A 22023-nucleotide genomic window follows, 5' to 3' on the forward strand; every position below is an offset into this window, starting at 1 on the left:
ACTGAAATTAAGATGAGGCTGCCTGTGTCTGATACGATAGAAAAGGAGATTACTGGTACCCGGGCAGCAGCGACAAGCGCGTTCAAAGTACCTTGTGCCGCCGCTTGTACTTGGTCCCCCTCGACCCTATTTTGCTGTTTGGGATTTCCCCCCCCCTCCCCGTCCTCACCGTGTATTTGCATCGACTTTCTGGCCCTCTTGGGGTGATGCGAAGTAGCACACGTAACTCCGGGCATGCCGGCAAGACATTTTGTTTTCAGACCCCGGCGCTGGACTCGGGCATTCGCGATTAAAATTTCATTGTCATTTCAATCTTGAATTATTTCCGCGAAGGCTTCCAGTACTCCGAACCCGAGGGGGGCTGCGGAGCGGGCGATCCATCATTCCCGTATAACCAGATACAAGCGCTTTCAAAAGTTATTACGTGTACAAATGCCCTAAGAACGGCAAATAAATTTTGGAGGTTCCCCTGTATAAGTAACTACTTTATGCGGAAAGCAGCAAAGCCAAAACCAGTCGAGAAACAAAAGCAAGGTAGAGAGTCTTAAATTATTGTGAAAAAAAAAAAAGGTGATTTTTTTAATTCCAAACCACTCACGATAGTCAAACTTTATCTATAATACCTCTATTATTGATAAACCTATTGATCGAACCTAGTGGCTGCATGTTAAGGGAGAGGCTTGTGGACATTCGGTCAGAATGTGGCCACACCATATTGGGAATGATTAAAATGAACTCCATCATCCTTTGTCTAACGATCTGCCTCGCCATGGGGTCTTTATGAGACCTGGATCGCACGGGGAAGCATGAGGGGACGTGCCAGCTCGGGACCCCTCATCCGCTGCCTGCCTTGCTCGCGCCCCCGGGAGGCGTGAGCTCGGTGGATGCTGTCGTTATTGCGATCCCATGTGTCCAAATGCAGTTAAAGGACCTTTTTTTTTAACGGCTGGGGTAGGTGGGTCGATCGGCACGGCGGCTGTGTCTGGGCGGTGCGGGGCTTGGCGTAGGGCTGTCACCGCGTCTCCCGCACCCGAACGTGGGGGTCCGCAGCCGCGGGAGCCTGCTTTCTGGGTGCAGAGGTGTCCCCGGCGTTGCTGGGAGTTGCGCGCGGAGATAAACCGAGCATCTGGTCCCTAGTAACTGGTACTGTGTGTTGTGGGTTTTATGCCCCAGCCTATAATAAAAACTTTAATTTTATGAGTGATTTTTACTGTGTTCTTGGATGTTTTGTTAGATAATACCTCCCCCCCTCCCGTGATTATCCTCGCCATAAGGGTGGTCTTTTAGTGTCAATATGTTTTGTATCAGCCCTCTTGACTGCTCTTTGTCTCCGGAGCACGTGGTGCGGTGCTGCTCAGCCATGACTTAATGCTTTGCAGAAACCACCTCTTCCCTTCTTGATTTCGCTCGAGTCTGGCCATTCAGACCTGAAAGAACCTTTATTTCCCTTTGTAAATATGGCATAACTGTAGCCCGTACTGCAAGTCAGGCTGTTGGATCTGAGTGTTAAAGGCTTCCTGGGAAAAAAAAAAAGGAAAAAAAAAAACCCAGGCTACTTAGGGCTGGCAGAGTCTCGGCAGCCATCGGGCCCCGTTCAGGTCCCGGCGCGGCTGCGGCAGCCCCAGCGTTGGTAGCCAGCGGCGAATTCCCCATCGGTGTCTCTTGCCCAGGTGTAAATTCCATCATCGCCGTGGGCGTGGGGGAATTTGCTCCTGGGAAGGAGAGCGGGGAGCCGCTTCCCCAGCAGCCCCGGGGCGAAGCTGGCCGCGGGAGCTCCGTGATCGCCGCGCCGTGGTGGGACAGGCAGGGTGCCCGGGTGCTCAGCCCCCGCGCCAGAGGGGAGGCACGGAGGGGCTCTGCTCGCACCTGCAGCCAGCCGCTGGCAGCCCCGTAAACCCCGCTTCCAGGAAGCGCGTGGAGCAGCGCGGCCGAGATTAGGAAGTTTATATCACGTCACTGTCCTCAGCGTGAAAAAGTGTTAATCCCTTCCTGTTGCCTACCTACATGACACAGCCAGCAGTGCCTATTTTACATATGTAAACAGCACTAGGAAAATGTGGTGAGCATCGTCTGAAAGCTTGGAGAAGCTATATGTATCTGTTTATATCCATTAAACATCTCTCTTTTTGTGTTTGTTTTGTTAACAGGTAAAACAGAAAGGGGTTCATACTCATCGTATGGAAGAGATTCGAATTTACAGGGTTGCCACCAGGTAAGTGAAAGTCCGCTCAGCGGAGGGGTTGTGATAAATACTCTGATAAATGAGCTTTGCTTCTTAAAGTTGTGCAGTTAGGGATGGGCTCCATCATAAACGGCGGCGGCTGCAGCTGCGCGTTTCGCAGAAACGGGCTTCATTTGCAAACGCGGGTTTTAAAGCCTGAGCTTTTCTAGCCAGGGTACAGTTCCTAGAGATGTGAGTACTTGGGCCGACCTAATACCGCCCTAGCCGGAGCTGCTGCGAACTATTGATTGTTGCCCCTTGCAGCAATGCCGCGCTGTTCGGCATGGCGGGCCCTTCCCAACGGCACAACTTCAGGAATTACACAAGTGGAAACACACCGCAGAGCTTGTGTCAGCCCCTAGCTTTGGATGGCTACTGCAATAAATTATAGTTTTCATAGAATCTGTATGATGTTGTGTGAAAACAAGGTTGTATTGAGGGATAAAAATGTCTGTGAAAATATGATTTGTTGTCCCTTTTTGTTTCTGAATTGTTTTTGGCTGGAAGTCAAGGCCAGCAGGCTAACAGCAAAGCCGTCTCAAGGGAAGCATGCGTGAGCTAGAAAAATAAGAGTAGTTTAATTAAATAATAAAATGCCAATGTAATACAAAGGTATAGCATGTGTGTGCGCCTCTCTGCACTTTGCATTTGCATACTTTTAAGTCTCCAGAGAAAGTCTGAGTCTAAAAATACTATCAATAGCCAAAAGTCTGTGCTTTGTTTCAAGACAATTGATTTTTTTAAAAGACGCTTTCTTTTTAATTTCAGTAGCAATATTAATCGTGTGTTTAAATTCATTTTGTTCTTGAAGAGCGCTGGGCTTCCTTTCCTTTTTCTAAGTGCAGTAGCTTCGCACTTTGGAAAACTATTGAAAGACTTTAATAGCCTTCTTAATATTCAAAGCTCTATACTGTTCAAATCTGCCAGAATAAACCCCCGTCCAACAAAAAAACCAGCCAAAATGCGTATTATTTCCCTATAGGAAAGGGAAATACTTGATCCCTTCTTTCCTTTCATATGTCCATGTTCTTCAGTAATGTGGGGAAACAGTCTATTCTTATGTTGTTGTGTTTTCTTTTTTTAAACATTCAGTGGAGAAAAATTAAATCATTTGAGCAATAAAACAGAAATTTCTGTTCGCAGTGCACACGTGTATGCCATCAGTAGTGTCTAGAGGCCGGGGCCGTGCTCTCGGCCGGCTGTCGTGGTGAGCCCCTTCCCTCTGCAGCCCTGTGTGTGCCGGGGCGCATCCCGGCCGCTGCGCCTGGATGGGCTCCCGCGGCTTCATGGGCTCCCATGGCTGTGTGGGCTTCCATGGCTTCATGGGCTCCCACGCCTGGACAGGCTCCCATGGCTGGACGGGCTCCCATGGCTTCATAGGATCCCATGGCTTCATGGGCTCCCACAGTTGGATGGGCTCCCATGGCTGGATGGGCTCCCATGGCTTCACAGGCTCCCATGGCTGGATGGGCTCCTATGGCTTCATGGGCTCCCACGGCCAGACAGGCTCCCATGGCTTCACGGGCTCCCAAGGCTGGATGGGCTCCCATGGCTTCACAGGCTCCCAAGGCTGGATGGGCTCCCATGGCTTCACGGGCTCCCAAGGCTGGATGGGCTCCCATGGCTTCACGGGCTCCCAAGGCTGGATGGGCTCCCACGGCTTCATGGGCTCCCATGGCTCCACGGGCTCCCATTGCCAGATGGGCTCCAGCCTCCTGGCAACATGAGGGGTGGCGGTGGCCGGGAGTTGGGCCGCGAGCCCTGCGCCCCTCTTGCAAAGCTGTGGGTTCCTGCATGGGGCCCTGCTGCGGGTCTGGTTTCGGAGGTGGAGGCAGGGTCAGGGGAGCCGGCGGCTGGCGGCAGCTTTCCCGCGCAGGTGGCGGTGGGATCCCTTCCGCTGGCCGGCGCGGGGCTGCTCTGCTTTGCCCCCTCCACTAACAGGGCCGGAGGGAGCCCCACGGGACGGCCGGGCTCACTGTGCTGCCAGAGAGGCCCCGGTCCTTGCCAGTCGCCATCCACATTGTTTGAGTTTTGGGGACTTTCCTGGGCGAAGCTTCACTTGCTGAGCTTGGACTGGGAGAGGCGACAAGGGAAGGCTGCTTTGCCTTGCTTAAAGCACAGTTGCAGGTGTTTAATTCTATGTAGAGCAAACTGAAAGGGTACAGAGCTGCTCACTGGTGAAGGTCCACAGGCCAAGCGTTGAAAGGAAACTTGGTGATGCACCGAACCTTCACACAGATAACTCTTCAGGGAGTCGATGAGTGACTTACTGAGTTCACTTGCAATCGCAAGCACAGCTAAGTGCAGAAGATGACATGTGTAACCCGGCTCTCCCCTCATCCAAAGCACCTGCAGTAGCTTTTAATTAATATTAAGAGCCATTCCTAGTTAGTCCTCTTTGCTTTAAATCCTTGTATGCTTTTGCTTTCTATTACTAGGAGGTAGCAGGATGAGTTTCTGCCCCCAGTGCTTGCCCAGCATTGGTGACACTGGCCCCAGCGTGTAGCAGCACCCGTCCAAGGGTGCGACCCGTCTCCTTGGCAGCTCCAGCCTCCTGGAGATCCTGCTCCGCTCCTCTCTTGGGTCTGCTGCGGTTTCGCATTTAATCTGAAAACATACCTTTTCTTTGCTGCATTTTGCTTTTGGTTTTTCTTTCAATCTCACTGTGTTTGAATGGTCTCATGATATTGCAAGTTAGAAATTGTTTCTGAGTTCACAATGGCATCACACCTAAATAAGTTACACGGTCTACGTATGCTCCGTGCGTGGAGTCTTAATGCGACTCGTACCGCGGCCTCTTTGTGCACACCCATATCTGTGAATACCTGCAGGGCACAGATGTGTATTTTCTTTAATTTGGGAGTAAAAAGTTCATCTTAGAAACTAAGGGCAGAGGTGCAGCTTGAGAAGACAGTTTGCCATAAAGAGATAAATGTTTTCTTAAGCCTCCTCCGCTTTCTGTCCGAGCCAAAGAGCGGCGGCATTTTGCACGGGCTCTCGGTGGTAGCGGAGAGTGACGTGGTGCCAGATACCCCCGGCGTCAAACGCTACGGAAATGACTCGGTGCGATGTTACGCAGCATCGCCGCACCCGCGGTGGGCTCGGGGTGGGCTCGCGGCGGGCTCGGGGCAGCTCCGGCCGATCCCGGCCCCCGCCAGACCTACTCGCGCCGTGCCTGGCCTCTCTCGGCCAAGTGACAGGTCAGCGAACAGCTGAAACCCCTCGTGGGGAGCTGCCGGTAGCCGCCGTAACGAGGACGGTTGCCTGCGGAAGCGGGCGGCACGGTTTCCGCCTCGCCTTTTCGTGCAGCACCAGCCACCTGCAGAAGTCCACGCTCCTGCTCGCCGGGCTTCTCTTCTGGGCCGCAACGCGGGAGAGGACAAACCCAAAGTGCCAGCGAGCTCCAGCCTTTCGGCGAGCTCCTTCACGTCGTGTGAAGAAGAGGCGAAGCCCGACGGGCGGCGCAAGCCGGGGAGGTGCTGAGCACCGCAGCACCGCTGCCCGGCCTCTGTGCCGGGGAACACGCTCCGTCAGGGTACCGGGAAAACCCCAACATTTATTCCAGTAGACGAGCCTGTGGCTGTGGTTCTAGTATGAGAGCTAATGCATTTTTTTCCCTGAACGATGGCCCTGAATAATTATTTTTTACATTTCGGTGAACCAGTTCTGGAGTTGCCTCAGAATTCAGTTGGAACAGCCGTGGTCGGCTCTCTGGATGGGTCCTTGATGGTATCTACGTGGCAGTGCCCTGTGCTTGTGTAGGGTCTATGAAGAACTGATGGAGAAAACCCTACCTACCCACTCTCCTTTTCTGTGGCTTCATTCATGAAAATTTGAGGAATATTAGGAAGATATTACAGTAAAAGTGCAAATAATAAAAATTCCGATCCATGGAATGGGGTCCTTCTTTCTACCATATGCATCCACTTTCCTGAAGTATAATGGAGAAGTGGATGAAGCAGATGACCAGACAGGAAGGAGAGAAAATATTTCTAAAATAAGAATCTCTTGAGTTTCTGAAAGGTACAGAAGGAATAATGCTTAATGCCGAGGCTGGACCATCTGTTGTCTGTTCTCCGGGCTGCAGAACTATCAGGATCCACCAAATTATTAACAAGTATGAACCTTCAGGCTTAAAAGAAAATTAAAAGCTACAGGCCTGTTGCAAGATTTCTAGGATGTGCTTTCACACGCATTGAGACAGATGAGCTTATCTAGGCAGAAGATACTGACGAAAACTCGGTGAATTCCAAAGGAAATATTGGTGGCGATATTGCGGATCGTTGCGGATCCCCTGAAGCCTTGGGTTATCCGAGGGCCTGGCGCAGCCCAGGAGCTGCGTGAGCTCCTTTCTCCTAAACCCAGGAGGAGCGTGCAGATTTTGTTGATTTCTGAAAGGTAAATTGCTACCTCCAGATGTGATGCATTGCTCTCTGTAGATGAGTTCCTGGAACAATTAAGGAAAACTAAACACCTAACGATATTGAACTTGCTACCTATTAATCTTCTGGTAGGAAAAAAAACCAACAACCTCTCTTCACGCGAATAGCGGCAACGATGTGAGGTTCCATCCCCGCGCTGTGTTCACACCAATGAGAGAAGAGGTCAGATACACAGCAACCCATTTACTTCAAGATGATTTTTATTTCCGAGCCTAGGGCCCAATTGGGCTCTCACTGAAAACCATAGCAAATACAACACTGATTACAGTGGGAATGGAAGAAAGCTCATCTTGGGAACTATTTAATTCCATTAGAGAGAAGTCATCTAAGAAACATGTACCGAAGTTGTTGTCAAGACACTTTTGAAACACTGGCTTCATTGAAGTTAATGACAAAAATCTCATTTCATTCAGTGAAGTCAGGGTTTTGCATGTTGTCTTAATTCTGTGCTACTTACCATTTCCCCAAAGATCAATTTTTTTTTATATTGTGCTGGTTTGGGGGGGATTAGCGAGGCGGGAGTAGCAAAAAAAAAAAAGCCTACCTACTTGATTTCTCTAACTTGATTCTAGTTCCCTGGATCAGTCTGTATTATTGGTTGGGTACTCAGGTGGCAAGTAAGGGTCTGCACGTGGTAATGAAGAGCGATGCATCTGCTTCTTTATTCAGAGAGCTTCATGTAAATCAGCCCGGTGAAGGCAGAAAGAGGTAGAAGAAACGATTTGGTAGGTAGGACTGAGGATGGGCTGCAGGGCAGGGGCTGGTGCGAGGGCGTGCGTGAGCATCGCCGTGGGAGCAGGGACGCGCTCCGGAGCAGACGTGAGCTGGAGGCTCGGCTTGTGTAAATCACCAGGCTTCGGTTTCCCAAGGACAGCTAAAAATGAGGGGCTGTCTTAATCCCACAGTGTTTATAAAACACTGGTATTCCTTAGCGCAAGAGGATCTGGGTACGCAAAATCCTGTTATTAGGCTAATGGCAACGTGTGCTGCTTGCAGGAGTGGGGCTCCGCTCGTCGGTTCGTAGTCGATGAGACCGGCTTTGAGTAACCCACAGCTATTGCGCTTTTCCGAGCAATAGCTAGTTCAAAAAAGCAATGAATAAAGAGAACTGTAAAATGAGCTTGATGGCCAGAAAACATACACCGTAGATTTCCAAGGCAACGCACGGGATTGTCTGTGGGAATAAATTAGGCAGTCCTTTGAAAATTTGGATTACGCCTTTTTGGCAACTGCAGAGTAACGGATACTTTGCTTTTTAGGTGTTTTAACTTAAAGCAAAATCCCCAAATCCTAAGATTACTTGTTTTTACTACTAAGTCTTTTAGAAAGCGAGTCTAAATGTTGGTTTTGGATGTACTGATTTACTTGATGTTCAAGAAATGCCCTCGGAGGCCAGTTGGAACCATCCCACTGTTAAAAGCTGACTCTGGAACGAAGTGTTGAGGTAAAAGCTAGTGGAGTTGTACAAGCTCGGCCGGCTTTTTTTGTCCTTTTTTTAATAAAACACAACTGCTACCAAAATATAATAAACTTTATCCAGATTGAGATCATATTTGCTAGGCTTCAGCTCAATTCAAGACACCACGGTAAAGAGAAAGGCCAACCACCGGAATGACACAGGCGTGATGTTTAACTTCGGTTTTATTGCAGCTTCAGTTCAAACAAGCGGCATCAGAGGCTGCAACAAAATGGCTCCTTCGTGCATTTGCAGTGCCGCAGGCGTCCGAGGGCAGAGCTCTGTGGCTTTCCAGCATTTCCTGAGGGAAGTTGGTGGCAACGGATGCGGGGGATCCAGATCGGAAAGGAGCAGACTGCGAGGCCGTGAGAAGTCGGAGGGATGCAACGGGCAGGGCAGCGTTTCTGCAGAGAGCATCTCTGCGCCGTAACACAACGTATATCATTTAACTTGCCTCTTCTTCTCTCTTCCTTTCAGTGCTTTTCCTCTGAGTCCTCTCCTCCTCCTTGCTTTCCTCCCAAGCCCCCACCCCACCCCGTCCCTCTGGAAGCAGTGGTGCGGGTTTCCGAGAGGCTTACGGTCCCGGGCGCGGCGGGCTGCCATGGCAAGTGGGCACGCCGGTCCTGGCTGAGGTTTCTAGAAGCTCATGTAAAAGTTCAGGCAGACCCAACCGGAGTTCAACCTTCTTGTAGCGGCTGCAGTTTTCCCGTGTCCTCTCCCATCGGATCTGACTCCGAACATTTGTTGGACATTGCAGTGTCTTTAGAGCCACACGCTCTTTCCTGACGTCCCTCCTCCTGCGCGGCCGTGGGTCCTCTCTCCTTTCCCTCCCATCTTTTCTTTCTCCCCTGTCCCTCTGTGATGGGTGAGAGGAGCCTTTGGCACGCGATGGGGCTTGTGGCCCCCTCTCCGTTCAGCTGCGACGGCCAAGGTGCTTTCTCAGAAGGTTTTCCTATTAGTTGCATGTGGCATTTTGCCCTCTGTGTGTCATAGCTCGCTCCCCGGGGAGAAGTCGTTGGGTTTTTCTCCTCGAGCAGGCGGCCGTGCGGCCGATGCGGTCCCCGCTTCCCTCCCATCCCATCCCTTTCTATCCCCCACCTACAACAGCAGTTTGAACGTTTCCCATGGAGGAAGGCAAGGAAAGCCTTGGATTTTCATTTTGGAGTGCCGGCGGCTCAGTGAGTGTAGTGGAGGGAGGATATGACATCCCTTTGACCCAGATTTTCTATAGAAGTAACAGAAATATTGCAGGAAAACTTGAAAAGGAGTGTAATGGAAATGAAAGGAAAGACACAGGCGGCTTCTGCAGCAAGTGCGTATGGATTAACTCAGCCCAGCTGCCTGTGCCCGCCTGTCTGTGTGTCCGGGAAGGCTGTAAATCCTTGCATAACGCTGTTCTTCTCATGCTGAGAAGGGAATGGGCAGAAATAGCTACTGCCCATTTTCTCTTTTCTTCCAGAAGTGCTGGGACTTCCTTTTTCTGCTGTGAATTATTGACTTGTTGCAACATCTCTAATTATACGGAGTCCAGCAAAGACAGAAGGGGGGAAAAAAAGCAGGAGGGATTATCTTTTTATCTGATACGTACTTTTAAAAAGTCCTTCTTCGGTGCTTTGTTCAGCATGAGATTGAGACTAATGCATATTCTGAAATCAGGCTTCTGAGTTAAGCCTCTAAAGAACAACTATTACAAAAATAACTCCGGTAGCATCGCACAGGAGCTCCCCACATCTCAGAGGCCTCACCAGTGAACGCACGGGTGCTGCCCCGAGCGTTCAGATGCTCTTGGTTTTCTTGAATTTGATCAACAACACGTTCTTCGAGATCTTGCGGAGCACTTTGAGGGTTGCTTTTCTTCTTTCCTTTCTTACAGCCTGCCCACCTTTTCATAGTAAACAGTAAAAACGGTGGTATCGTGACTGCAGACAGGGAAGGCGTGGACCGAGGTGGTGTGCGTGTCTCCGCGCTCCGAACTGCTTCTAATTTGTACTTTGTTCGGGAACGTCAGGGCAAAGAATCTTTCCCTTTTATTGGTATTGTATACAATAAGTTATAAAATTTCATCTCTGTAATGCACCTGCAGTAAAATAACAAAACGTTACTGCACTTAAGGAACATGTGTGTGTGTTGCGATGTTCCACCCCTCCCTTCCAAACAGCTGCTTACAGATTTCAAGATCCATTGTATATATTCCCTAGAGCCCACCTCTAATAATCGAGACACATCTGCCATTGCAGTATTATAGGCATATGTAGTTTTATTGAAAACTATACCTGTATATAAAAAAATTAAATAACTCCTACCTCAATTAAATTGGCAAGCTACCTTTTCTGAAGATCATATTGCAGACCTCTGGAGACACAGCGAGTTCATTTTATTCTTCTGTTACAAATTACTTAGTATTTTTTTTGCTTAGTCAAATAACTAGGTTTCCTCATATTTTGACGGCGAGATTCCTTTACCTCTAATAACTTCTCCTCCCGATAAAAACCACACAAAAGCTCTGCTAAAGTGATAAAAGGTACCTAATGTACCAAGGAACCGAGGTGCCTGCGAAGCCTACGGCTAATCCATTTTTTGTGATTAGATGTGCGGTGTCGATGCCCTTAACAAAAGCTCCGGCACTTTGTTGATTCGCTTTTAAGTATTTGAATGCTCCGACTTCTCGACCGGGCAGCGTGTACCTCCCAGCCCCAGCTGCGCGTGGACGTGATGTGCTCCGTAGGAAACGGTACGAAACGGAATTAGGCCGTACCGCGCGCGTGGCCGTTGGCTGAAGTGAGTGCAAAGAGAAAGGGCTCCTCGTCCCTGGAGTCCAAAATTCCTCCTCAGCGGTTACAGCCGTACTGACCTCTTGTGTAGGTCTAACCTCGCGTGGGGGGTGAGGACGTGGAGTAGGTGAACCCTGAGTCTGGCTTTCCCCGACTTTGTCAGCACACGTCCCTGCCCCAAGGGCAAACGCTCTGTGTGAATGGGTAAAATTCAGGCTAGCGCGAGGTCGGTGGCAGCCGTCCCGCTGAGCTCAGTGGGGCTGGGAAGCGGAATTTTGCCTGGTACCTTCCGTGGTAAGTTGTAGTTGGAGAAGGTTCACCTCTGTCGTCGTCTCCGCTCGAGAATCTCGCTTTGGGAGGTGGAATCACTGCTCCTGCTCCAGAAATTAGTTCTAGCGCCCATAAACTATCCTCCTGTGATCATGGGCACATTGCGGACTAATGTTTTTGATGTTACAGCACTAAAATAATGACATAAGAGATAAAATTTCCATGTTAATCAAATGTATTAAAGGAACAGACTTAAGTTCAGATGTCTGAATGGCTCATTTAGCAGAATTCCTCATGCATCCAGAAAGACACGGTTTCATTGTCCATATCATAATTGAAGAAATGCTAAAACCCAACGCTGCAATTTAGTGGTAAAAGGAGTGCTTTTCTCTTAGCCCCTTGGATCAAATGTTAAGCCGAGGGCTATTTTGCTGGAAGTGAGCATTCCAAGGGCACCTTTCTGGAGCTTATAACCTGGCAACAGAATAACACTGCGATTTGTAATGTGCAATAATAGGTTTATGTTGTGGTTGAGTGCTAATAGGAGCTTGGTTTGCCTTCGCAGTCGCTGCACTCTGACTTTCTGCGCTCTCGTGAATGCGATAAACGGGAATGGTGCTTGCCTGCAGTTGTACCGTGGCAGGTTGTGGGCTCGCTGCGCTGCACGTCACTGGTTCAGGTCTGGTCCGTGTCTGACGGAAGACCTCCAGCAAAAAGGCAGCCTGTGCTTTGACTAATTCTGGCAATTTTCAGGACTCAGAGTTGACTATTGAGTGCTGTGGTGTACGAGGGTGATAGCTGGGGACGCTCTCCTTGGCGTGCAAGGTATGCTTTGGCAGGTTTTGCTAAAAGAAATGCATAAATCCTAAAAAGCAAAAAACTTGGCCCAGTGGCATAACAGCTGAAACCACTTCCATTGCATACTCGGTGCAAACAGTGGCATTTATCAGCCATTCTTTGCCTTCTCCAAAGACGACAGGCTCCTGTGTAGCCGTGTGCTCATGACTCGGTGGTGAACTACCTGCTCCTTTCCCTGGCTCTATTAATAAGGCGCGTTCTTTCTGAATCGCTCACGTAACGAGCCCTCTAGGCCCGATAGCTAATCCAGCTCAGCTCAGCTGCAAGGTAGGGGCAGTTCGAGCAAGTTCTGAAGAAAAAATAGAGCTTTCTGGATTATCAGAAGTTCTTATCAGTGTGATGATTGTGAGGACAAGGGTATCATCTCACTGAAGACGCTGCAGCTTTAGAGCTTTACTCACAGAATCGTTGAGGCTGGCACTTCTGGAGGTCACCTCGTCCAACCCCCTGCTCAAGCAGGAGCAGCTAAAGGCTGCCCAGGACCACAGCCAGGTGGGTTTTGAGTATCTCCAGGGACGGAGACTCCACAGCATCTCTGGGCAAGCTCTTCCAGTGTTTGGCCATCCTCACAGTAAAAAAGTGCTTTCTTGTGCTTAAGTGGAATTTCTGTATTCCAGGCTGTGCCCGTTGCCTCAGTTATCAGGTGGTTTGGGTCACCGACTTCCAGAGGGCTCAGTAAATCTCCAGCTTCCCCTGGCGACTTTGGGCAGACACGGAGAGAGGAGGAAGAGCTCACATCCATGCCGTGTGCACGCACGCGCGCACAACACGCATACGCAGCACACGCTCCTACCTTTAGGTGTTACAAAGGGTTGTGATAGACGTAAGATAGCTGTAAGAAAGGGATTTCTGGGGGAAGCTTCAGCACGCTAGTATTGACCTAATTCCTGACGCCTCTCAGCCAGAATGGTTGGCTTGTCTTCGGGGAGCAGTTGTCTTCTGAGAGTCTTGTGCTCCTCCCCCTGTTTCATGGGTAGAGTTACCCTTTCACAGGAGGTATCAGCCCTCCGTAGCTTCTCGCCCACTCCGCCTCCTCTCGGGCACCCACGGTTGGGTTGGTACCGCTGGGTTTGGCTGTCGGTGGTGGGGTGCTTTGCTGGGTGTTTCTGAAGAGAGCTCCTCTCAGTCCTGTCCGGGCCATGGCTGGGGTCTTAGTGTTGCCCGGTGCACACAGAAATAGAGAGGTTACTTTAAATGTTATTGAAATATTATTTTCTTCAGGTCACCATCGTGTTTCTGAACACGACGATCTCCCACAGTTGCCACAGACCCTACTGTCGCAGCGTTGGCTGCGCGCTGTCGCATTGCTCATTTCCAACAGACCATTTCCAATAGCCTTTTTACTGCCCAGAAGTTACTCGGTTCCCCCACCACCCCCTTCTGACATGTGGTTACCTGCTGCTTCGCAGGGGAATGAATAGCATCTTTAATCACACTTAATTACCGTGCGCCTGCAGACAGGAACTTCACATACAGAACAGCTCAAGATGGAGAAACAAGATCCTTTACAAGCACACATAGATACAGAATGCTAGTTATTAAAATAATCACTATTTTCACAGCACACACTACACAAAATGTGGTCAGAGTCTGTGCTTTCTAAGACAGCTATTAATTTGTTTTTACAAGTCTCAGAATTTCTCTCACTTGCAAACTTCTTTAGAGTATTTCTAGTTGCAATTTAAGCAATCTGTAAGTTGTCCAAATCTCTCTGAGTTTCAAAATCCGGTGCATCTCTTTTGTTTACACTTTGCACGGGCTAATAATTCTATTTTAGGTCATTCAAATGCAGAAGTAAATTGTTCAGTACATGGTTACACTGAGAAATCAGTGTTTTAACCAACGAGTGCCGAACATTCAGCCAGCGGATCCTTCTTGCTGCATTGCCTGTGGAATTTCTTCACCTGTTTTCCTGCACGCTCTCCGGGAAGGTCCAGATAAACACAAGCCCACGATTTGTATATTTTTAAGAGCTTTCACATTCCAGTAAACTCTCGCCACCTGACTTTCACAGAAAGCTCTTTAACTTTCTTCTTGTTAATAGCCAGGGGGGGGAAGAAATGGGTTTACATCCCACTCGAAAGACTGTGTGTGAGTGTGGCAGCGTTGCTCCCGCGGTGCCCGGTGCCAGCCTTAGCCATCAGTCCAGCCTGGCATCAGCACTGACCTTAGCGATATTTTTCCTTCAGAAGACGACACTCTAGCCGTGCTTCTGTTGTTGTGTGATTTATTCCTTTGCTTCTTGGCTTAAAAAAGGAGCAATTACTTTTGACAAGTAGAGATTTCAGGCAACGTATGAGGATATGAATCCTACCAGCTATTTATGTATGGAATAATTAAAAACAATGACTAAGTTCTGCGATCAGCCTGCCTAAAAAAAGAACACCCTCTGATACCTCAACACACAAGCAACATCAAACGGCTGTAGAGCTGTCATGGAGCATTCCCTACTTCTAATTCTTTATCTTCGCCCATCCGAAGATGCTTTCCCAGCTCGTTTTAATTCTGCATTAAAATACTTCTGCAGGGCAACGAGGCGCAGCGGGTTCCAGGTGCCTCAGGATTTGGGTCCCGAAGTCCCACCTACGCCGCGCAGGGCCGTTCGTGCCTCCCCAGTTACCCGAAGGGCCGCCCCGCGCGCGTCGCACGGCCGTTCCCCGAGGCGCGGAGCCCAGGAGCCCCGGTCCCCTGCGAGGGGTCCCCCGGGGAGGCCGGGGCGGAGGTGGCTGGTGGCGCCCGGCGGCTCTGGCCGGGGGTGGCACGGGCAAGCACCGCCGCCCTTGTGCGGTGAGCGGCTCCCGGAGCTGAATCATCCCCCCTTTACCCTCTGCTGGGGAGCAGAAACCCACAGTGTCAGTGCAGCGATGCCTAAGTTGGGACTCCACATCTGCAGGCTGGGGGCCATCAACCAACGACTTAGCGATGCCTTGTGGTGTGCCTTTCTCGCTTCCCCTTTCCTGTTTTGCTTGATTTTCATGGTTCCCCTTTCGTAGTTTTTTTTTTCCCCGTAACTGACTCGTGTTTTGCTGCAGCCTGTGGCTGGGGTTACGATTGCTCCGGTTAGAGGGCGGGGGCGCTGGGTGAGGGCTTGGATGTGGCCCTCGCAGGTGGGGGAGCGCGGCTGGAGCCCTTTCACGCCTCTGAAACCGGTGTCTCGTTCGGTTGCAGCCCGCGCTTGCCCCGTGCAGCCGTCCTGCCCTGTCTCGGGTTCTCAGCCTTATTCAGCTTGGGAGCAACATCTCTAAAGCATTCCCGGCCCACCCCGGCTTTGAAAAGTGCCGAACACATTGTTGGTGCTTAACAAATAATAAATAGCAATAACACAGGAGCCAGGTATTTCTTTATGCCTTTGCAGCAGATGAGGTGCGATTCTGCCAGGCATTCAAGTTTTGCTGCAGCATGTTTAGCAACAATGGAGAAGTTAATATTTTTATTTCGTTTTGAAGTTAATGACAGAATATAGCCATCTGTCTGCATGTTTATAGGTTTTTTTGGTGTTTTTTTTAAACTATTTTCTTTCTTTGAAAACAGATCCTGGTCGACTGTCAGGAGAAAACATTTTTTTTTTTTAAATAGTAAAGATATAGGCTATACTACAGTTAGAATTATGGATGTTTCCCACATCCTTGTCTTTCAAAAGTGTCTGGGGAAAAATGCATATAAAACCTAATAAAAACCAACTGTATCACTGAAATATAACTCCCTTGGGTATTTCTCTGTCTCCTTTTTTCCATGAACTACCGTATACAGCGTTACCTTTACGTTGGATAACAAGGTGCTGTGACAAATCCAATTTTTGGAGAGGGTTATATTGTTTATTATTTCACGTAATGCAAAAAAATGGCCCTTAACTGCCCAGCACGTTGCAGCCACTTGCAGAGAGACTTAGCGAGGGGCTGCCCATTGCTCTACGGCGCCTTTCTGTCGCGTCTTCCCCGCGCCACGGGAGGAGCGATGGGCTGCTGCAGCTGACCGACCCGGTCTTTAATCTATCTCTTGTGAATGAGAAGATACGGAATAGGTTGCTTCCGCGGTGCTAAAATCCTGCTTGCCTTCTTTGTCCTGAAAAGTAAAATTTTAAGAAGCTCAGAGAAAGTTTTTGGGAGATCATCTCGCGTCATCAAGAAGGGTTGTCCATGTCTTACCCTCTGCCTCCGACTTGCTGGGAACAGAGCTCTTCTGCCTCTTCCTAACGCCCTTTCAGTGACTCTTGCCCACAACACGATTCACGAGTTGCATCCTGGTTCCCCTCTTTTTAAACCTTGGGTGTGGAAGAGCGATAATTTCGCATGAATCCCTACTATTTTCTTTGTAACATGTATTTCCAGTTTAAATCAATCATTTCTTTGAAGTTTTATTGCATGATGACCAGCCTTGGACAGGCTTTGCAGAATGATTGATTCCTAGCCCAGCTTTGGAAGACTGGTGAGAAACTACATTCGCAGTTAGTGCAAGTCACCACTCTGCTCTTCTGGCAGCGTCAGCAGAGTTCTGGAGCAGCTATATCCTTCTTCATCCCCGGGCACGAGATAGCGGAGTCACATATGGAAATTCCTACTGCTTATCGTATTTTACGGGCACATGGCACATCCTGATATGGTAACGATAGATTTGACGTGATCGTACACGTGTAGAGCGGCACAGACGGTCTTGAAATTGCAAATGTACGAGAGGAAGACACGTTTTGCTGCGTATTTTTAAGGAGCCCAGCAAGGGTGAACGAGGCTTCTTGGTAGGGTGCTCTTGCTGCTGCGTCTGGGTAGGAGAACAGCGATGCCATGCCAGTATCATTGCCTTTTCCAGTTGCTAGAATCTTACTCTGAAATTATCTGGTTTTACCTGGCATGTAACTTCTGGCACTCTGCTTTTTTCTTCTGCTCCATTCCTTTATCAGTTCAATTGCTCTAAGATACCTTGTACGTATTTCCATAGGACAAACAAAATTACATTAAGTAAAATCAAGGACAAAGTGGGATCTCGGAAACTTTGATCTCTCTGCGCTTCTGTTCATTACTAGCAATGGGACGAGAGGGAACGGCCTCAAGCTGCGTCAGGGGAGGTTTAGGTTGGAGCTGAGGGGAAATGTCTTCCCTGCCAGAGCGGTCAGGCCCTGGCACAGGCTGCCCAGAGAGGTGGGGGAGTCACCGTCCCTGGGGGGGTTCAAAGGACGTGCAGCCGTGGCCCTGGGGGCCGTGGTTTAGGAGGCCTGGGGGTGTTGGGTTGGGGGTTGGCCTTGATGATCCCAGAGGTCTTTTCCAACCATAATGGTTCTATGATTCAGCCTGTTGTTTCTACTCTGTAGAGTAATTCAGCGTAGTGGCTTTGTTTTATTTTTATTAAAAAATATTTCTTCCAGATAAACTAATTACACATTTTGTGATGACTTTTTGTCCCTAGTATTACTGTGAAGTGGTGGTACCATCCCTGCCGAGCTCTACCCCCGATCAGCCCTTTTCTGTGTCTTTTGATTATGAAAGCGTTGCTGTATCTTGTGCCGCGAGCGCAAGCAGGGGTAAAGTACTGTGGGAAGGAGACGGCAGTGAAGACCCAGAGGGAGGCATGTCCCCACGCAGGCCCATAGTGGTTTATTTCATAGAATCATAGAATCATTAAGGTTGGAAAAGACCTCTTGGATCATCAGGGCCAACCCCCAACCCCACACTACCATGGCTCCTAAACCATGCCCTGAAGTGACACGTCTACATGGTGTTTTTTGAACGTCTCCAGGGATGGGATTTAAATCAGCACCGACCCCCACGGGCGCTTGCCTTGCCCGATGGCTCGAGCTGCTTTCCCTGAAGCCGGCAGTATCTCAGAGCGGGAGCAATGCTTCTCTCTGCAGCCTAGGCAAGATCCAGCATTGCCTCCGCAGTCGTGGAGATCCTCCACGCAAAAAGCAGGGAGGAAACGCACCACCTGGATAGCGAGCGGGGTGCGTCGGAGGTTGCTCTTCCCCAACACGTGGAAGGCCACCTCTGCGGGAGCCCGGTGGGTGAGACTAACCGGAGTAAGGGCTTGCACAGGCTTTTGGAGCGGATCAAGCACCAGATCTTTTGAATTAAATGAGTGTGCCTCTCTTTACAGGCAGCTCCTCCTCCCTGAATTTGGGCAGGTTACTAGATACATCTACTTTAATTTGTAAAATAGAGATGATACAAACAGACGAAGATTGTAGCGTAAGGGGGAAGCGTTGCCGACTGATTTTCTTCATGCGTGAGAATACTTGGGTTACTCCATTTGCCTCTACCTATAGTAGGAAGTCCACGGCGTACTCCCGGTGAGCGCAGGAAGGTGCCGCGGTAATCCCGGTGCTCCCGCACCTCGGGGTGTGCGGGCACTGGACGGGCGCTGCGTGCTGAGGAGACCATCCGAAAGAGGGACGTAGAGCAGAAGCGGGAAGGTGCCGAGCGCGGGCAGCGCCCGGCGCGGGTGAATCAGCCGCCCGGTGATCCTAGCGCACCCGCCGGCGCGGCGTCGATGCACCGCGGCCGGCGTTTTGCGCTTCAGCTTTGCATTGAACACGTGCAGTCTTCGTTTTTACTTAAAAGCCTTGGTTTTTTTTCCCCCTGCGGCGCTAGCGCGGCTGGGAGGCAGTTTGCAGCGCGGCGGGCTGGGGTGGCAGGCTCCGCTCTGGCTTACTGAAACACCAGCTTGTTACATTTTTTCCTCTGTCAGCATAAAAAAAGTGCTTCCCCACCCCCCCACCCCCTGCAATTTCTCACAGCAGCTGAATTTGCCAATTTTGTTGCTGTTCTAGGGTGACTCTAATTTTTTTGTCCTGTCTTAGGCACAAGGTGACCTAAACTTTGCAGACTTCAGTTGAAATGAATATGCCTTTGCGCTTTACTCAGCCTCAGCTGTGCTAGAATGTATCAGTTTCCATTGAAAAGCGTGTGCTTTGGCTGTGTGGGAAAAGATGGCGAGTAGCGGAGGGAAATGTAAAACGGAGTTAAAAAGAAAGTTCCTGTTTTAAAAATCATGAGTGTCACGAGTTGGTTTTAGGCATATTTGCATAACATGGTTCTGTAAAAAAATAAGTGTGACTTTATAACGCTGAGAACGTAAGGGCTCCTGTAACACGAAACATGGTTTTGATACTTGAACTGCTCCAGTTTATATTTTTGATAGTCCTTTCCCAAGAAAACGATGCAACGTACACCAGTGTCGCGTCTTTGCTTCGTTCCTATCTGTTCGTTTCGTTGGTCCTAGGAAGCTCATTGCTGATCTTCTGGAAAGAGCCTGGGTTTTTCAGTTGCCGGCTCTTCCGAGTGGGAATGCGCGTGGCCTTTCTTCGGCTCTCCGTGTCCCGGGGAGCCGGAAGGGCTGCGCGCGGTGGGTCGGGGCCGGCCGGGCGCGGGGGTTCCCGCTCCGCTGGGCGCCCGCCTGGGCTTTGCCGGGTCGCGGCGTGCCGCCGCCTCGGGCGCGGGAGCGCGATTTATTTCCAGTTCTTGGGTACCGTTAGCTTCAAGTCCCACTTCTTCCCTCCGCTTCCTTTGCAACGAGTGACTGAGGTTTCACTTCTCTGCTCCTCACCCCCAGAGCAGGCGCGTGCTCTTGCACATAAATGTGTGAGCTTTAGCTAATTAAGCATCCTTCCCAAGCCTGCGTGACGCAGACCCACGTTAGCCATCGGCCTCGTACGATGCTGGATCATTTGAGGACATGGAGAGGGCTTCTACGCTGAGGATAATGATATTTTTTCCCCTACAAAGTCTTGTTTCTCCATCAAAAAGGGGGAGGCTGTTGTTTATCTTTCAGGCTGATGAATAGTAAGAAGTTAAAAAAAAAAAAAGAAAAGAAAACATCCTCTGCGGCACTTAAAGTATTTAGCATGGGTTTTGTTATTTTTTTGGACAGGAAGTTTCTTTGGTCTCTCAGATGTTTTTACGGTAACTTTGGTTAAAAATATTACGAGCATAATTTCAGAAAAACGCTGTTTCCCATGCATTTGAACTTCTGTAAGCCTTTCCTGTGTTCTCATATTCAAAGGGAAAACAATAATTATATCATTAAAAATGGGAATTCAGCCACGAAACACCTTTTTAAGACTGAGGCATGTCAGGATATTTCACCCTGTCTGAGACAACTTGAGCCAGGATTTTTGTTGTAAGCCGTTTGTAGCCGAATGCTTACACAGGGAAGAGCGATGATAATTGACTTGTTAGGTTAACAGGTCTTTTTTTAGGGTTTGTAATAATTTGCCAGGGAGGAACATTCTGAAGCAGGCAGAGGTAGGACATCCTCACTGAATCATGTTGAAGTGCTTACTTGAACTGAAAAAAAGCAGAGCCCAGCGAAGCAGCCCTTGCCAGCAAGTCTTTGGTATTTTTCTCGGAGAAAAACAGTGTAAAAATATCGTTCTCCGCGCAGCATTCGTTCCTGCGTGTCATTAATCCTCGCTGTCTCCTATCCGTGCCCCCCCCCCCATAAGTGACCGCAATGCTGATACCTACCAGATGGTATAGGATTGGAGATGTTTGGAGAAATGGGCTCTTATAGATGTTCTGAACTTCAGCGTTGCATGGAAATGCAGATATTTGTGTTCTGGGAGGCACTGTGAAAAACAGGGATACCAGGACATGTGGTTCATAATGTAGTCAGCAATTCCAATATGTATATATTCCGACAAATACCAGCTTTATCTGATTATTATTCAACCCTACCTAAGTTTTTATGGTCCCCTTTTCTAACCATGCATTAATATTCTGATACTGTGCACTTTTGCATACCTGGAGCATCTCACCAGAGGTATTTGGCTTGCACTTTTGAGCGGAATGGGATTTTTTGGATAAATTCGGAAGATGCTGTAGATCAGCTGAACCCCAATGATGCGGCAAGCCTGTTTTCTAGCAGCACTCTGGCGCTCGGTAAAAATACTGCAGACAATGCTTCGCTATATTCAGCAATCCCCGAAAATCCAGCTGCTGTCCATGGGCCAATTTCTTCCCTCATTAACACCCAGGAGGCCCCCGGTGACTTCAGAGCATTTATCCTGGGCTAAACTGAGGGCTGTTTAATTCCGTACCGAATCTTCTGTCCTGGAAAATGGCTCTACCAGCGTGCTTCCGATAATATTCCCGTTCAGCCAAACTGGCTCCACGTTTTTGTGTGAACTGAGTAACTACAGTTGCTCTGAGCTTGCTTCGTTTCCTTGCTTGCAAAGTCTTCTAAATGTTGTCGCGCGGTATCACGGTATGTGAGGACATGGGAGCACTGTCAAGGTCCAAAGCGCTGGATTTTCGTGATGTTCCACTGACTGGACACCATTCTGGGGTGAATTTTCCCGGGAATGGGCTTTTTATGTGGTTCACCTTCTCAGCCCGGGGCGGTTCCCTCCCGACACAGCACTGTAACATATCGGGGGGTCCGCGGCAATCTCGGCTGATTTCCCATGGCCGGGGGGGGCCTGTAGGTGCTGAAGCCGGTGTTTAAATCGAGACCGCCCCGGTGCCCGGGGCCGCCCCCGGGGCAGGGCGCAGCGCTGGAGCAGGGCCGCAGCCGGCAGCCCCGGCGCGGGGATGATCCCCGCTGGGAGCCACGCGGAGCAGCTTCAGCCGCGGCAGATACTGGAGCCGGTCCTGCATCGCGCCTCGGCCACCTGCAACGTCAGGGCTTTGCAAAAGCGACTTAAAGCCCAAACCCAGCTCTTTCTGTGGGAGCAGTTAGAAGCACGGGGGGACTTTCTAACCGTAAAACACCGGGCTTTGATTGAAGTCCCTTAGATCACTCAGGTTCATCTTCCCCAGCCACCCTCACCAAATGCCAGCCCTTCTGGGTGGTAGGAAACCCAGCAGCTTTGTTAGTTTTTAGGGGTTTTCTCTTTTTTTTAATGGGTTTCTCTCTACAACTGCCTGAGGGGGGCTGGAGTGAGGGGGGGTCGGTCTCTGCTCCCAAGTCACCAGGGACAGGGCGAGAGGGAACGGCCTCAGGCTGCGTCAGGGGAGGTTTAGGTTGGAGCTGAGGGGAAATGTCTTCCCTGCCAGAGGGGTCAGGCCCTGGCACAGG

General features: G+C 49.7%; 1 protein-coding gene across 14 annotated transcripts in view; it reads left to right on the forward strand.

Moving 5' to 3' along the window:
• The window catches only part of TCF4 (transcription factor 4), a 243956-nt gene that overhangs the window by 113748 nt on the left and 108185 nt on the right, over nt 1–22023 (forward strand). For all 14 annotated transcript variants that reach the window (XM_064438948.1, XM_064438947.1, XM_064438955.1 and 11 more), the window contains one exon: nt 2148–2212. In XM_064438948.1, the coding sequence (XP_064295018.1) occupies nt 2148–2212 (65 nt within the window). The remainder of the gene's footprint in view (nt 1–2147; nt 2213–22023) is intronic.

The sequence above is a fragment of the Phalacrocorax carbo genome, chromosome Z (genome assembly GCF_963921805.1).
Source record: "Phalacrocorax carbo chromosome Z, bPhaCar2.1, whole genome shotgun sequence".
NCBI lineage: Eukaryota > Metazoa > Chordata > Aves > Suliformes > Phalacrocoracidae > Phalacrocorax > Phalacrocorax carbo.